The sequence below is a fragment of the Centropristis striata genome, chromosome 9 (assembly GCF_030273125.1).
Source record: "Centropristis striata isolate RG_2023a ecotype Rhode Island chromosome 9, C.striata_1.0, whole genome shotgun sequence".
NCBI lineage: Eukaryota > Metazoa > Chordata > Actinopteri > Perciformes > Serranidae > Centropristis > Centropristis striata.
In genome coordinates, this window is record NC_081525.1 from 35076277 (window position 1) to 35093349 (window position 17073).

Below are 17073 nucleotides of genomic sequence, written 5' to 3' on the forward strand. Positions count from 1 at the left end.
ACATTCACACCTGGAAGCTGTCCAGTCGGACCAGTCGGACCTGCTGGCCACTGAGCAGCTGGACGTTATGGGCCTTTGCTCAAGGGCACCATAGTGGTGCTACTGAGGCAGGGGTGAGCACTGCTGTTTCACTTCTCTAACCTTTAGGCCATAAAGCTCCCATTTCATTTTAAAACCAAGTTTTTAGTGGTTTTAAAGAACATTTCTGTCTTTATATATGTTTTAAGAGCATGTATATAATTGCTGAATGTCAACTTTTTGATGCTGTGATGTCTAAATATTTGTAAATATAGTCACTTACCTATTTAAATCCGTCCAACTGCTTAGACTCCACTCTCAGTAACACTTTGGCAGACTTGAAACAGCACGTCTGGTGTTAAACATCAGCAACATTTGGACTGTGTGCATTACAATTTGGACTCATTAAAGCTTTTTGTCAGCTTGAAATGAAACTGGCAGTCACAGACTTCATGGTTTCCATTACTTTAAAACCTTTGACCTATTGCATAAAGCATTTCCCTCAGTAACTGGGTAAAAATGTCGTTACATGCCAGCTGGGGATTAATGTGCTAACATTCAGGCATGAGGAGTTGGCTTCACATCGGCTGATTTGTTGCCCAAAACTCCAGATCAAGATGCCAAGACAAACTGGGCAGGAGGCCGATGAGGCGATGGTTGAAAGTTACAAGCTTGTTGCTTGAAGATCAATTGTACAACAAAGTTCACAGGTACGGTAAACTCTTGTTAAAACGAACCGCTGACATCAAAACCAATTATCAGTCAACAATGTGACAATTCCAGAGTGACACCAGTGAAACCAAACCGACTCATTGGAATCTACTATTACAATTAATTTTATTTTAATTGATTTGGTCTTTGATTATGTGCATCAAGTTCATTGATGGACAAGCCATAAAACACAACCAGATCCAAGTCATTACTTTCAGCTCATGCATGTTTGTTTACTTAATACTGTCAAATACAGAAGTGATGAACTAAAAGGTGCAGTTAGCTTAGATTTTTTTAAGGTTAGGGCAAAAAGGTTCCTGGTCAGAAATGATAGAAAAATAGTTTTAAAAGTTTTAAAAGAATGTACGTCAATGTTGGAAGTGAAATTGTTACGAGGATGACAGAGGTGACATAGTTATGTTGGTAATGTAAAAAGGTGATACACAGAAGTAAAGTGACGATACTTCAAATAACAGCGTTGACTTTTGTTTTCACACAGGCCTCCCACATGCCCTGAGAACACCTTTTGGCTCTTAATACTCCCTTTTCTTTGCTTTCCCCTTCACTTTCACACTGTCTAACACACTTTCACCTTGGTGTTGTTCATAATTTACTACGCCAATAATGCATGTTAATACATCAGCGAATAACAACCTGCTGGACCTACTAGAAGGTGGAGCAGGCACCTGCTCACCCAAACTTATGGGATGGTGACTGCTGTTAAACGCTCAATCAGCGGAAGACTTAGAAAATAGATCCCCAGATATTTTTTTTGTCTCTTCCAAACATACAGAAGGCCAGTACAGTATATTAGAGCCTAATTTACTTAGCACTTTTTTTTATGTGGATTGTGTGTTGGTTTTTCATCACTCTGCAAATGTACAGAGAGCTCCTTTCTCAAACATAAAACTTTATTAAATAATATTTAACATTGTTATACATAATACGTAAAATAAATAGCTAAATAAACATTACTGTTCAGTGCTAGTCAGTTGCTGACTATTAAAATAAAATGAATAGCCAATACCAATTCTAAATCACGCCAAGCAAAGTATTTTGCATTATATATACATATATATGTAAAAAAAAGTTTTCATAGCCAGTGGGCTAAACTTCTTTCCAGTCAAGTAGGTTTGCTGAAAGCTCCTATAATTGGACTTAAATGAGAAGCTATTTGGGACAATCAGGCTCCAGGGGTTCGCCTGTGAGGACATGTCTTCACACAATAAACATTCTGCGAACCAACCTGCAGCTATTGTGCAAAAACTGCTGCAGGAGGTGCAGTCCACACAGTGTACACACACACACACACACATGTACAAACACACACTCTATGCTCTGACAGCAGACCAGCTGGCTTCATGATCTTTTTCTATGAACATGACGACATTTTCCCTGAAAAGAGAAGGCTGCATTTGTGTTTCCACTGATCCCCGTGGTCCTCGTCTCTACGAAGGGAGAGACCCAGTCGTGGCGGCGAGGAGGTGATGAGGAGCAGAGCAAATCAGACACCAGAGAGTTGTTGTTGCCAGCTGAGCGGGAGAGTGGACAAACTTCTTCCACAAAGTTTGGAGACAACAAAATGTCTTCAATTTGTATTTCCAAGACGTATTTCCTCAGCTGTTTTCTAGGAATGGCACACTATCACATGTTGTATAAATAATACAAGGATGAGAATTCCCTATGGTGTATCTTGATCAATAACAAGCTGTTGTGATTGGGTACAGATGCAGGCTGCAGAGCTGTGCAGGCTACTGAACAGGTTTTTAAAAGTCATCTTTGTGTTTCCACTAACAACACATGAGGGAATGTTTCCACAGTGGATCTGTTATTGTGATGTTGTGGAAGTTTTAACCCACTTCAACAGCTTGTATTTGACACATTTGTTTTCAGTGCAATATGATGGTGATTCTTGCATCCATGATTACTGGCTTTTGTCACAGAAATGTAACTATGTTCGAGTTGTCAGCAGCTGCATGGAAAATTAAAACATTTAACTACTCTTCTAAAGTATTATGACTGATATACTTCATTAATACGGTCACGTAGTCACAGACATGAACTTTAAGACATTAGACTCAAAAAGTAGCTGTGACATTGATAAGACACTCAAAAAAGTTTTTTATTTATTTTTATAGTTGTTGTTTTTTTTTTTTTTGTTTTTTTTTGGGGGGGGGGGGGGGGGGGGGGTCTTTTGTAGTTTGTTTTCAAGAGTAGCAAAGCTGATTAATATTATAAATTATATTTTTAGGCCCATGTCGCCTAGCCCTAAACTAAACGGATGTTATTTCTTTGCTTAAAAGCCGCTTCATACAAAATACAGTTATTAAAAATATATAATTTAGAGCTATTTGGATCATAAAAGGATCACAAGAAAGCTGTGATGATGCATTATTATTTTTTCTGCATCGCATTTCTAGAAAAGTGTTTGAAAGTTGAGTGAACTTTGGTCGTTGGACAATTTAATCATTTAAGATCTGATGATCTCTTAACTTTTAAACAATCATCAGCAGGTTGCTCTTTCAAGTATTAACCAGATTAACCTCAAATAAAAAGGATCACTACATCGGTTACTCATACCATTTCCACTGCTTCAGGATTGTCCATGTCCCAACTGTTGCTCAATGCCTTTCCTGCCTTTCAGTGGCCGAGTGGGAATCTCTTTCAGGGAAACTAATCCACAAATTTGAGGAATCAGACATACACTCGCACTGTGTTGGTTCAGTGTTGCGTCATGTGTTTTGAATTTCTAGCAAAGCTGGCTTAGTGATAACAACCACAATAATCCTGTACTAATAAAACATGTTCAGTTTGGGCTTTAAATGGCTTCAGATGTTGACAATGACTTTTGTGTAGCAACTTATTTAAAGACGTACTGTGAGGCTTTCCACCACTTGTGGCACTGCAGAGCGATGTTTCCTTTATAGTTTGTAGATTAGTGCACAGTGTTGACAGCATCACCTCTGTTGTAGTTACACACAGTGTGTACAAAAGCACAAAATGTAGGTCACTTATGTCCGGGCTCAGAGCCCAATACACTTCTGTTATAGTTATGCACTTTGGGTCGCAGCTGTGTGCGTGCAGTGCAAGCAAAACACGACATTTCCAGCCAGTGTAAACAGCTTTATTGATTGAAATATAAACAGATCTGTTTCATCAGATGTGTGTGACACGCGCAAAATCATTGAGATTCACCAACTATAATTCAGCAGACCATGACGTGGTGTAACGAAAAATGGCTTTATTATACATACAAATATTTGCATGAAATTTAAACTATGCCGGCTTTGGAAAAATGTAATTTGAGGAAAGAAATGTATTAAACGTGTTTCCCAGAAAGATTCTCTATCACCCAAAAAATGGCCTCATAGGTAATGTGAACAAAAACCTTTATACGTCCCATATTTAGGTTTATATTTGGTGGTGACCTCTAGTCGCCATAGTACAAATGACAGGAGTAAAGGAGGTAGTAAGGTGGCGAAGTACAAAAAGCAGAAGAGATTTGGGTGGATGGTGAAACCAAAAACCAATGTTGAGTGATTTTAACAGAGGTACATATGGAGCCTGGGAGGTGATATCATTAGGGCTGTTTCCACGACCGGGCAATACCCGGAAGGAGACGCGTCTCACTCACCAAAACGCCCCTAATTTAAATATGAGCAGTCCGGAGCCGGCTTTTGTCTGGACTTTTTTCGTCCCTGTGGAAGAGCAGGGTCTTTTTTATCCCCTGAAAACAGCCTGGTTACTGATTGGATAGATCGCTAAGCAGGATATTACTCTACACACTACAACACGCCATTTGTAAAAGCCGGCAAAGCCGTGTTCCCAATTTAGCGACTTTGTTGCTAAATTTAGCGACTTTTCAGACCCCCTTAGTGACTTTTTTTGAAGAAAACGACTGGCGACAAATCCAGCGACTTCTTACTCTTTTAACGAGCCGCTAACGAGCCGTAGGCCAGCTTGTTAAGGAGAGTCGCAATTAGCGGCAGTTAGCTACAGTTAGCTCTGTAACAGTACAGTGTGTATGTGCTGCTGCTGCAGGAGGTGTTCACTTAGCGATCTCTGATGGTTTACGGACACTCTGTGCACAGTTAGCAATGCCGGTTAATTCACGATCACTATGTTAATGATCAGCGGAAACGTTGTGCATAACTAGCCATGCTGCTTTCAGCTGCTGACGTTGTGCACAATTAATGACGGCAAACGTCACCTCCGGAATCTAGTAAATCCCTCTGGGGGCTAACTTGTAGTCAAAACACGCAGTGTGAGCGGACTTTTGAGAGGGTGGCCACTTTCCCCCCCTAGTCGAAACACGGTTATTGTGATTTTTTTTAAAAGTTCAGCAAGTCACATGTGCGTCTTACTAAAGCGCGCCCTCAGATCAAGGTTAAGTGATTATACTGTATATTATTCATTGTTATCATAAATGCTTATAGGCTATAAGTAAGTTTTTCCACTCCAGTATTTTGGATAAATTGGAATTAGGCTATATTTTCTGTCTCTACATGCTATGTGTAACATCTGATTTGGTTGGACTGTATGTTCTTGTGCCTGTACCTTTTAGTACCTGGTGATTTGTAAGCCTGCCTCTATCTATAAATGGATTCAGGTGTGAGCCCTGCCCTGCCCTCCCGATTAAATTAAATTAAACTGACTAAATTATTTTACAGAAACATTAATTTTTTCCTCATCGTTCACCTTTTTTAGGGCACTTTTGTTTTCCATATCACTGTAGAATATTAAATGCATCCTTTAACCTCAGTGTGGGAACTGAGTCCTATTTAATATTTTGTATATCTCACAACAGTGTAATGGCCATGCCCGGTATGGCACACTAGAGTGAAAATTGCAGTATCCTAGTTGTTCAACATGGTGCAAACAGATCATTCTAACCTGATGACATCATGATGGGGCTTGAGCTCCAGACGGGCGCAAACTTAGAGCTGCATTACATTACTAAAGCACATGTGTGACTTAATAAACTTTACACGCTTTATGTGTCTCACGTTTCGATATGAGGACGTGTTGATCTCCTGGGCGCTAATTTAGGAAATGTGTCATATTAGAGGGCAGGTATAAACAACATATAGGGTCATATGGGTTTGAGGACTTGCTGTTCTCAGCCATTAATGTACACTCTGTACATTGTGTTCTGGTGAGAAACATTTGGTGCAAATGAAAATGTGTCTGTTCACAATAAAAACTCCACAGGGTTTCTTTAACTCAAGATCAAGCTGCTCAGTGTGTTTTTTGTTCTATGTGTGTTGGGTTTTTCATTTGTTTGAAATACTGTTTGTAGAAACTCAGAATAAGACTCCTCACTTGTTTAAGACCAACTGTTTTAACAGTAGCTGGATTTACACACAGTGAATAAACTCTATTCCATACATATGTAATAAATCAAAATGGTAATAAAACATATCAAAAAAGTAATGTAGCTACAGTGACAGTGATTCTGTAAATGAATAAATAACTTTGGAACAGTTTATTCCAGCAGGGCTGTGCAGAGACGTTTATTAAGGCAGGTGGTCCAAGCTTGAATTGAATGCAAAGGGCAAACTTAATGTTCACTGCATGAATCAAACACATGGTCTTATTACAGCTGATGAGTCATTATACAGCACAACTTCACACAGCTGAATGAACAACACAACCTGATTCAGAGTTCTGCAGACTCTGCCTCTCTCATTGTAACATCATATATATGATATATCAGCAGAAGAAGCAGCAGTCAGGACCGTTATGTTGTCGCAAAATGACGCTGTGTAACGCCGAGTAAATGAAACGTGATAATCAATCACTCAAACTCACCACTGAAAGCGTCCTGCGTCACAGCTGCACTTAACTAAACGGAGGTCACATCACGTGATGACCTTTCACCTGCCGCAGGTCACCATGTGACACAGCCAGGTCATTTTATTTAGAGCTAAATTGTTATTAATAATAATAATTAAATGTGATATGGCCTACAGACAGGCTAAAATGAAAAATAAAATAAAATAAATATAATTCAATTAAATACGCCTTGATCAATTTTTTTGTGTCTAAACAGTGAGATATTCAGGTTTCCGAGGCGATTTGAGTGGTGCATTTAGGTCAATTATAGGCCAATTTATGGTGAATGCATCATGTGATATTGAAATTTAAAAAGTTGGCATTGACCAAAATATAGAGACAGCATCAAAAGGTATTGTTGTTGCATTGTCTGCTAAAAAGGCCCAGGACAATATATAATAAATGGCTGCAACTCACTAAGTAAACAGTGTTCTTACTTTTCATGAAGCTCCAAAATATCTAAATGCAACTTTTCATACTTTATGCCAAACGTAGTGCATGCATGACTTTACACTGCACCAAAGAGAAAGAGAAGGTTCTCCTGAATAATATTAACACTTGATACTGACAGAATAAGCTCAAAAATGGCAAAAATATAAAACTACGCCTGAATCAAGGAGCTATCAGCCTTAGAGAAATCAGCTGTCAGTACTGATATTTAAATATTTTCACCTGTATTTTAAGTTCTGTAGATGTTCTTTGCCGTGTTTATAAATGTTCCATGTAGTCTTTCATCCATTAGCAACTTTATCTCCAATGCAGGTCCACACTCTTTAGATGATTTCATTATTTGCTTATAATTTAAAAGCAACTGGAGCAGTCAGGTATAATGGAATATGTGGTTTATCTCTTTATTAAACCATCCTGGGCTCTTTATTTATACAGTGCACTGCATTTCAGTTCATAAAAATAAATGCACTGAACAGCTGGCATCAAGACCGATTTGATCGATCTTTCCAAAGCCTTGTGCATAAAATCAGAAAATGCTTCATTAATATATAAAAAAATACAGCCTGCCAAAATATATTACAGCTTAATATACAAATATATAAATGTACAGTCAATAAATACAACATGAAGTATTCTTGAGATGTATTATGGCTATTATGTAGGCCAGTACATCACAAATTACCAAGGCTTGCATCTTTATTTTCAACAATTTTGCAATGTTTGACCTTTCAAAATAAGGGCATGTTGTAGACAGAACTTTGTCAATGAGTTAAATTGGTTGCAGGTAAGACACTGAATATTGACCCATTCAAGAAATAATCTAGGAGAACCTAGCCATTACTGGATTCAAAAGTGACCTCAGAGAAATTTCGCAAACTAAAGGGAAAAAAATGCTTATCCATGTTGGACCGCAATCTCAAAGACCTTAACATCTAATTGGCTGCAGGGGACAGAAAGCCTTTTAAAGTGACCAGTGACACAATAACCAAAACACAATCAAAGAACAACCAAGGTTCCACAAGATCAGATATTAACACATTACTCATATTCAAAAAATATATATAAAATACTGATTTTTTTAAAGTATTCACAAAGACTGCTGTGATTCTCCATTCAGTAGATAGTAAATACTTCTTTGGTCCCTGTCGATTGTTGGCAATTAGTGGTTCAGTAAAGACAAACATTAGGGACAAAATTATCATTTTACGGAAGTAAAAAATAAACAAAAAGATGTGCCGAAATTAAGCCTATCACTCTGAATCATTTATATATATCAACAATTATCCAAGTTCACTTAGGCAAAGGAAACACACCACTTCAGGGGTTCATACAATACAGCAAAATCAGTTATAAACATGTCGGCTACAAAAGCATAAACAAATGATTACAAAGATATGCAGCAAATCTACTAAGAGTGTAAATTTGTTGAATGTGAGCACATCATCACGACAGAACCTGTGACATTTTTCAGCAGCAGATTATGCAGAGAGACAGGAGATAGTTTATGAGCAGATTGTATCCAGCACTGTGGATGAGGTTGTTGTTGTTGTTGGTTTCACTGGGAGTTGAAGCCATGAGTCGCAAAAGGAGGAAAATCAGAGAAAAAACACAGCATGTAGTATATGTCCAGTAACTTGCAAAGGGCTTTCCCAATGTGTTTATGTGTGTGTCCTGTCCATCTTTGGCTATCTATGTAGAGATGGCTGATGTGCATGATGTGGGTTCAAGTGCAACTTCAGGCGTCATTCTGCGCAAAAAGACTGCCCTCCATTTTCAGCTTGTGCATCCTGCAGAGAAGAAAAGACAGTGATGAGCAGGGAGCTTCTGATTTAACAGGATTTGTTTGAATCTGTCAATGAATAACCGATAATAAATAATCAAGCTCTATCTAAATCAAGCTTCTCCTCAACTTACAATTTCTCTTTACGGCTCATGTTGTCTTCTTTTGACTTGACAAAGACTGCATCTTCTCCTCCCCTGATGAGGTGGGCAAACTCTCCTTCCTTTGCGCTGAAGATCACTCTGTATAAACACACACAGAGAAAAAAAATTGTCAGTTTTAAAGTAAAACTATTTTCCCTGAATTACAAAAGGAGTTCCCCAGGGTTCTGTCCTTGGACCACTATTTATATATAAAAAATTACCTCTTTATTATACAATACGCAGATGACACTGTCATTAATTTGTGTGCACATTCTACTCATGCCACCACTCTGAATCTACAGCTGTCATCTAACCTCCTTCAAAAACAGCTCCATGGTTTGAAATTAGTCCCAAAGTGTGCAAACCCAAAATGGGTGTTATTTTTGAAAGCAAAAAATACTCAGTATGGATGTTTTTAAATTTGTTCTGCAAATAACACCATAATAATAATTTACTGTCTGTATTTTAGCACCAGTAACACAAGAAAAGGGTAAAATGAATGACTGAAAAACTGGAATACATAATAAACAGAATAAAAGCATAAATATCACTACTTTTATTCTGAGTAATCATAACTTTGTGATGCTGACAAAGAACATACTTGGACTGGGTTTCCCCGGACTTGATGCGTAGTTTTCTGATGTGGAACCTGCTGCTTCCCCACCAGTTTGACCAGCTGATGATGGCGTCCTTCTCCCAGCGCATCTTCACGATCATCAGGTCTCCAATGTCAACATCGGTGGTGATGAGGAAGGACAAAGTGGTGTTACTGTTCAGGACCGGCCTGCAGGGTGAAAGGGAGAGTTTAAAGGTCAGCAGCTCAGATTGGACTGTCTTCTTCATTTACGTAATGAAGGCATCTGTGGTATGTGTGTGCATGTGTGCATGCTTGTGTGTGACGTTAACACAAGTGCCTTAATGGTCTTTATTTAGAGTCACAGTTGCTGACCAAGTGTTTACTTTCTCATGTAATTTATTTATTTATTTTGAATGTACGTACAAGACGATGGGAATGTCCTCCTTCTCTCCGTGGGTTCCATACAGAGACATCTTCAATGGCTGCTCCGTGTAGCTCAGTTTGTCCTTGCTGAAGAAATGTACCTTCACCTGATAGTGGAAAACTATGGAGAAGAAACACTTTAGACTCACTCACAGCTTAGAACATGACGTGTTCTCTCATACCACTACTTAAAGTTTAATGCTATGAAAAGCTCTTATGCAACCTTTCATGTCTTCATGTGACTGTCAAAGAGCTGCATTTAAACACACAGATTTGTGCTTAATCCTGTTCAGTTACATTCACACACCCTCATATACATTTATCACTATGGAACTATTTACTTAACAAGCTAATCTTTGCACAAATATACCGCTGACTGGTGCCGAAATGTAATAAACTTTCCCATTGATAGTGTATCACATGCAGCAGTGTCACATTACCTTAGCATTCCCCAAGTAACTAAAATACCCTTGACCTCTTCTCCATGTGATCTCCTGAGTACCTGCTGCTTGTTGTACATGTCTACATATATGTGAAATTAGCATGTAGTCTACTTGTACTAAAGTTGACTGTATTTATATCAATTCCAGCTCATACGTCCATACTAAGTACACTCAAAAACAGAAGCTCACACGATGAGGATTACAACAATAAGGTATGTGCATCCATTAACTCAACTCCCACTAATACTCAGTAATGCACATAAACCCTGCCAGACTTCTCTACAGTAGTTAAAGAAATAATTCACCCACAAAATGACCATTTGTATATTAATAACTCATCCCATGGTACTTTGAATTCTTAAAGAAAACACATTTTTTCCTACATGCCTCCACGGTGAATGGAGAACTAAAAAATGCTTGATGGATTGTAGGGGGGGACATCCATATAAGCCAAGTAGCATGCCTTTGCAAGCTCTGTTTATACTCACACAACACACCTTGGTTTGAAATAGTATGATTAAAACTATTTCTTGGGATTATACTGCACGAGTTGTGTGAGAGTTTGTGAATGGATGCTTTGATATAGTTTTCCCGATGTTAAATTTGGCGCCCTTTTGCTTAAATTCCTCTGGGATTTTCTTAATTTAGGCATTCTTCTTTTTCTTTTGTTTGCAAGTTTTCTCCAAGAATTCAAAACAACACAGGGTGAGCACTTGATGTACAAATGATCATTTTGCATGTGAAGTATTCCTTTAACTACTGTAGAAAAGTCTGGTTGGGTTTATGTACTGCTTAGGATTAGTAACTATTTCTTCAATCTTTTTGCAATGTACAGAACACAAAAGCCACAGAGATCTCTGTTAATGTTCTTTCTCCTGCTGTTACCTTTGTAAGGCATCATTTCACGAGTCTTGAGGTACATCTTGGCACTGCGCGCCGAGCGGATCTTGTTGATGCTGTAGCCCAGCTTGTTGCATCGGTTCTTCCTGCAGCTCAGACACATCCCCTTGTTGAAGGCCTCTCTGGAGTTGCAGCGGTAGGCCAGGCTCTGCTGCTGCGTGTTCAGCAGAGAGTCGATGAACAGGTGGATGGATCGTTCGTGGGAACACTTGACGAGCTGGTCCATATCTGCACCACACAGTACAGAGTACAGAATCAGTGAAACAGCTTATATCATGTGACGTCATGCAAAGAAAGAAAAAAGAAAATATCTTCCTCATGTGTGACTTTTACGACTCTAACAACACCAGCAGCAGCTGAGGGACATATTGTGGATCTGTGGCTGTGTTGGTTAAGCCTGCAGGCAAACATTTTAACTGTGGCTATGAAAGCTTTTACAGACTTGTTGACACCATGTAAATTTACACAAGCATGTCCCGACAGTTTGCAGTGATGTTTTCGGTTCAAGACAATTGGTAAAACCAGTTCAGATCAACTAAATTAACTAAATTTGAACCGTCATCACGTACAAGTAACTGTTGCATAATGCATGACATAAATCCAAGAGCATATAAAAAACACTTTTAAGTCTAAAAAAACAGGCAGATGTACGTTGCAATGCCACCAAGCTTGGTTTACAGTCCATATACTGAACCTTGACCCACAACACATCAGAGGTGCAGCAAGTAAGTGGAGTACATACTTTGCAGGCCCTTGATGCCTTCCAGTGCAATCCCGAGGAGTGTATTCTGGATGTCGCAGCCCGGCTGGAAAGTGCCTCCGTTGGGGTAAATGTCGATGTGGCCCACAGGTCTCTGGATGCCGATGCTGCGGTCTGGGGAGCCCCTGGTGTTGGTGTGCAGGACGTCCACAAACTGGGCATCATCTCGCGACAGGGTGTTCTGATTGTCTGCATGCTCGAAGGTGGGACCAGCAGGATCCAGACCTAGGAAAAAGAAGCCCGAGGCGTTTTAGCGGAATATTTTGATATTCAAGACTTAATACATTGTAAGAGCTTAATCTGCAATACATCAAAAACTGTGTAAGAGATGAAAAAATATACCCCAAAAAGCAGGAATTATGCATTTATCCCCTGCATTGTGGTGCTAGTTTCACAGAATATTACAACTGAGATGAAATGTAGAAAAAAAGAGCATAGTCTTAACTTTAAACACACACACACACACACACACTTGATGCACTGTCAATTAACTGCTGGAAAGCAGAACAGATCTGGAGTTAAAATGTAGTGAGTCACATTGTTGGGGTGATCTGTTTCAAAGCGCCTGCATGTTTGAATAAAAAATATAGATATTTGGCACCAGTGAATGACTAATGTATCGCAAAAAGTAAAACAATATATTCCCATATTGATATAAGTTATATAAGTTATCACTTCTCTGGACTGATCTAACTGCAAAAACATACATTAAAACTTTGAGTATGTGTTTCATTTCTTTCCTCCGTGTGCAGAACCGCTGAATCTCAGAACAATGCGAAGCAGTGATTGTGGGCTCTTAACGGGCTGCTGCCTCGGATCACAGCAAGCATACCATTATTCTAAGCAGGTCAGGGAGATTTCAAAGCTCGATAAACTCCATAGCGACAAATAAGGGGATTGGACCCACCAACTGGCACCGACTGGCTACATGCACACATACAATAAGAGCCTGGAATGTAATGGAGGACAGATTATATTTCACTGCTGTGCTGTGTTGTTTTTACGAGCAGGGCCTATATATTACATTACAGTACTGTATAGTATTTTTGCACGCATGAATTCATTGGCTCGGAGGTTCAATTTGGATGCTAAAACTGTTTATCATATATGCCAAAAATGCTCATAGCTCAAATACAATACATATGTCTGTAAATGCATAAATGCATTTGTAGAAAAAAGAAAGTTACACGCTGTGCTAATGAAGGCAGATGAAGCCAATTTAACTTTCTATTTAAATATATCGATGCTCATACAGTTTCTGTGTGTAAAGGAAGCAGATAATGATCATTTTTAAAATTCTCACCTGTGATCCTGCTGATTTTATGGTCAGTGAGGTCTCCAGCAATTCCCGCTACATGTGCTCCCAGACTGTAGCCCAGCAGATGAATCCTCTCCCAGGGCAACTGCAGCTCTTTCTGAAAGGGAGGAGACGGATGTGATGAGCCAGGGGAACATGTTCACTGCCTAAAAACTGTTTAAAGTGAATCCCATGGATTTGCTTGAGGGATTAATTGTAGGCTGTACATGGCAGCTCTCTGTTCAAGCCTTAATGGAGTTTGGGACAAAATCCAAGACGAGGATTAATTTGTGTAATTGTATGCATTACAAAAAACTTTGCAAGACTGGAAGTCACATAAGGACAAACAAATGAAAAGGCTGTTTGTGCCAAAGCCCCTTTATGCCTTGAAGTCGTCCAAACAAAGACTGCGCTTCTCTAAATACTGAGCCTTGTAATGAGAGGCTGCTGTGAGCCGCAGACACGACCATAAAACACCTTTATAGGGCATTAAAGATCATAACCAGTAGAACAACATATCCGCAGCAGCACTTGCGGGTTCAAAAACATTACATCATCAGATACAAATTTGTCACAGATTCTCCCACTGATCTAATTTCTATGTTGGCAAATTAGCGTAGAGTCAAAAGCAGTGGGCCGAATCCACATTTGAACAAAGAGGATGTGGAGTATATGATCCAGCTGTTCGCCAGCTGTCAGCCAGCTTGGATACAATTATAAAAACACTCACTTGTAACCATGTAACAAACTTGGCCACGTCGCGGCCCACTAGTTTGGTGTAGGCTGCAGAGGTTGGGTAGTGCTGGTTGGCACGAGTCAGCCAGTCCACCACGATCACATTGGCAGTGGGCTCGCGTTCGTAGAGAGCAGACACCAGTTTGGGCACCCAGCTCTCAAACATCCCTGTCACCTATAGTAACACACACACACACACACAAAGGGTCACACACATTACTGAGGTCAGCTGCACGATGGCGTGATTTATTTTGGCCTTTAGCCCTCATTCTGTGTCCTGCAGTTGGAGAGAAGCCAGAGTGTCATCAGGTTCGAATCTCATTGCGTGACTGCCTCTAAATCACATTATAGGAGGAGATGCATGGACTGTGTGGAGAGCTAACCCACCTCTCAGCCTGTCTGCTCTGACGGGTGAATTAAGTGTTATATTCATTTCACAATACTGTAGGAGGCTCATCAGTTTGAACTGAGCTCAGCATTAATCATCAATTTCCTCCACCAAGTCAGTGATGTTAATGTCAGAGCTCTGTACTCTGAGTGCCAAGACTCAAACTCTACTTTATGTTCATGCAACATACAGTACATACAATTTTATGGCAGTTTTTTTTTTAGTATTTGTGGTATAGTTTCATCAGTATCTCAGAACCAGAGAGGCCAACAACAGTGCACATTACCATTCACATTACACAAAAAGGAACTTAACTAACAACGGAGGTATCCATAAGATAGACTGATAGAAAAATCTGCTGCAATTTTAATTAAGACTGCCTCCTTTTCATCAATTAGTCGACTAATTTGTCATTTTTTTGCTATTTCATGCCAAGAAACCTATGAGAAACTGAGAGTTAAAGTGGGACTTTAACATGCTTATTTGTGGTGAAACTCAGTTTTACTAACTAATCAATTACTTAATGCCATACAGCAGATTAGATTTTCTTTAGGAATGCATGCTGCAAACTTTACATTAGCAATCCATTTAGTTTTACATACCGTCCAGCCATGTATCACAATAAAGGTTTGTGTTTCTGAGTTGAATTCACACTCTTTGATGGTTTCTGGTTGTCCGGGCACAATGTAGCACATGTCTTCATCTGGGATGTCCTCAGTGCGCAGGGAGAACTTGGACACAATGTCAGAGTAGTCTGAGATCCATTCAGTAGTGGTCGGCAGCGGAGTAGCAGTGACTGTGGTGTTTACTGTTACACACACAAACAGTATGCAGTAGATAAGATTATTCTGGTATGACAGAAATGTGGAGGATTGCATGTAGAAATCAAATATTCTAGGCAGGAAAAAGTACATGTATAACATTATTATTACCCCCTTCAGTTCTGTGCCAGCACACAACAATGAGGCAGCAATTTGAAACAACTTTATCACAAATTTGAAACACTGAATGCAACAAAAAAATAACTTTTTCATGCAATGACATAGCTGCTCTGCTTAACCACATAAAGTGACTAGTGAATAGAGGCATAGAGCATGGCAGTGTCGCCCCCTTTTGTCTCCACTGCATGCCTACCAGCATAAAATGAATTAATCTTGGAAATAATGTTAAGAACCTGGATTTCCTAAAGAGATTAGAGTTCCGTTATGCTGATTAAAACTGGAACATAAGATTCTTTCAGTGTCCAGTTTTGTAATTTGTCTATAAAAATAAACTAATTAATGGTTTTAAGTGGAGAAATGTCATTAAAAAGTCCATTTAATAAAACAATAAGTATGTTTTTGTTTTGTTTTTAACCGTGAAAATAATGCTATTTTATTTTATTTTAAAATGCTGCTGTTCTTTTTTTCTTTGTTTTTTTTGGTTCTTTCTCCAGACAAAAGGCCTTTTCTTCATGCACACATGGACCTGAATGGTATGAAATAAGATGCAGACCTGCAGACCTGAGCTGTGAAAGCGGTTCCGAGGGGTTACTCCCGGTCAGCACGGGACAGCGTGCATTAATTAACCTGCTTATGATTGTATTGTACTTCATTGGAGCTGCAGATGAATCACAAAAAAAAATCTGCCAAACAAGTTGTCAGAAGACAAACACACTGAGAGAGGTCGCTCTTACCAAACACAGTGCTGCTGCTGCTGCTGCTGCTGCTGGTGGTGAGTTCAGGGTCAGAAGAAAAAGTTGCAAAGATGTTTCCCAAAATTATCCAGACAGACAAAAAACAGATATTTTCTTTTCCCATATTATTGAGTTATTTTCTCTAAAATATCCTGAATGAAAAAGTTCTCTGGGTGTCGGCTGTATATCCAAGCGTTTGTTTCTTTTAAATCACAATGTTGGAGTATGGAGTTGCGGTTTAGGAGTAAAGTTTCTTATGGTCTGTCACAGTTGCCGCTCCAAGTCATCTTTATGGGTGGCTCATTTGAATATTCAAACATGATTGGCTGAAGGTTAGAGGGCGGAGTTTAAACTTTGTCCCGGCTCCGAATCACCGAGAGGAAATCATTCACAATCTTCAGGGAAGCGGACTAACTGCTGCACACAGGAATGTCACAGTAACCTGCATTTCATTTACGTTGTCATTAGTGTCAATTATCAGCTTTCAATTAGCTTGTTAGACTGTTTCAGAAATGTCAGAGAGCTGCCTCAGTCTTAAGGAGGAATTCTCATGAATTCTCATGTGTTTTTCATAATTAACAATAAGCTGTTGAACAGGAAGCATGCTGGAAAATATGTGATTCATCTGTTTTTGTTTCTAAACATTTAAGCCAGTAGTAAATATATAAATAAAAAAGTAAAAGTCTTGCACTAAAATGTTACTCAAGTCATTTAATCATCACAGATTAATTTCCACTACATCATTTACAATTATAATAATTGTTCAGGATCTTTGGACACATGTTTTATAAATGTGTCATGTGTTTTCTGTGTTAATTAATTTAATTTGCAGAGTAGCTAGAGTAACCATAGCAATCAAAGTCATATCAATCCCCCAAACTGAAAAGCAGACAAATACGTAAAGTGAAAATATTCAAGTGAAATACAAGTATCTAATT

General features: G+C 39.0%; 1 protein-coding gene across 1 annotated transcript; it reads right to left on the reverse strand.

Annotated features, from left to right (window-relative positions):
* Window positions 1-7796: 7796 nt before the first annotated feature.
* On the reverse strand, window positions 7797-16404 carry lpla (lipoprotein lipase a). Its single transcript, XM_059341335.1, has 10 exons — window positions 16136-16404; window positions 15063-15268; window positions 14068-14247; window positions 13344-13455; window positions 12023-12265; window positions 11266-11508; window positions 9938-10058; window positions 9539-9721; window positions 8929-9036; window positions 7797-8801 (listed from the first exon to the last, which is right to left on the reverse strand). Exons 1-10 carry the CDS (start codon window positions 16257-16259, stop codon window positions 8750-8752), a joined length of 1572 nt encoding a protein of 523 aa, XP_059197318.1. The 5' UTR covers window positions 16260-16404; the 3' UTR covers window positions 7797-8749.
* Between the last annotated feature and the right edge of the window lie 669 nt (window positions 16405-17073).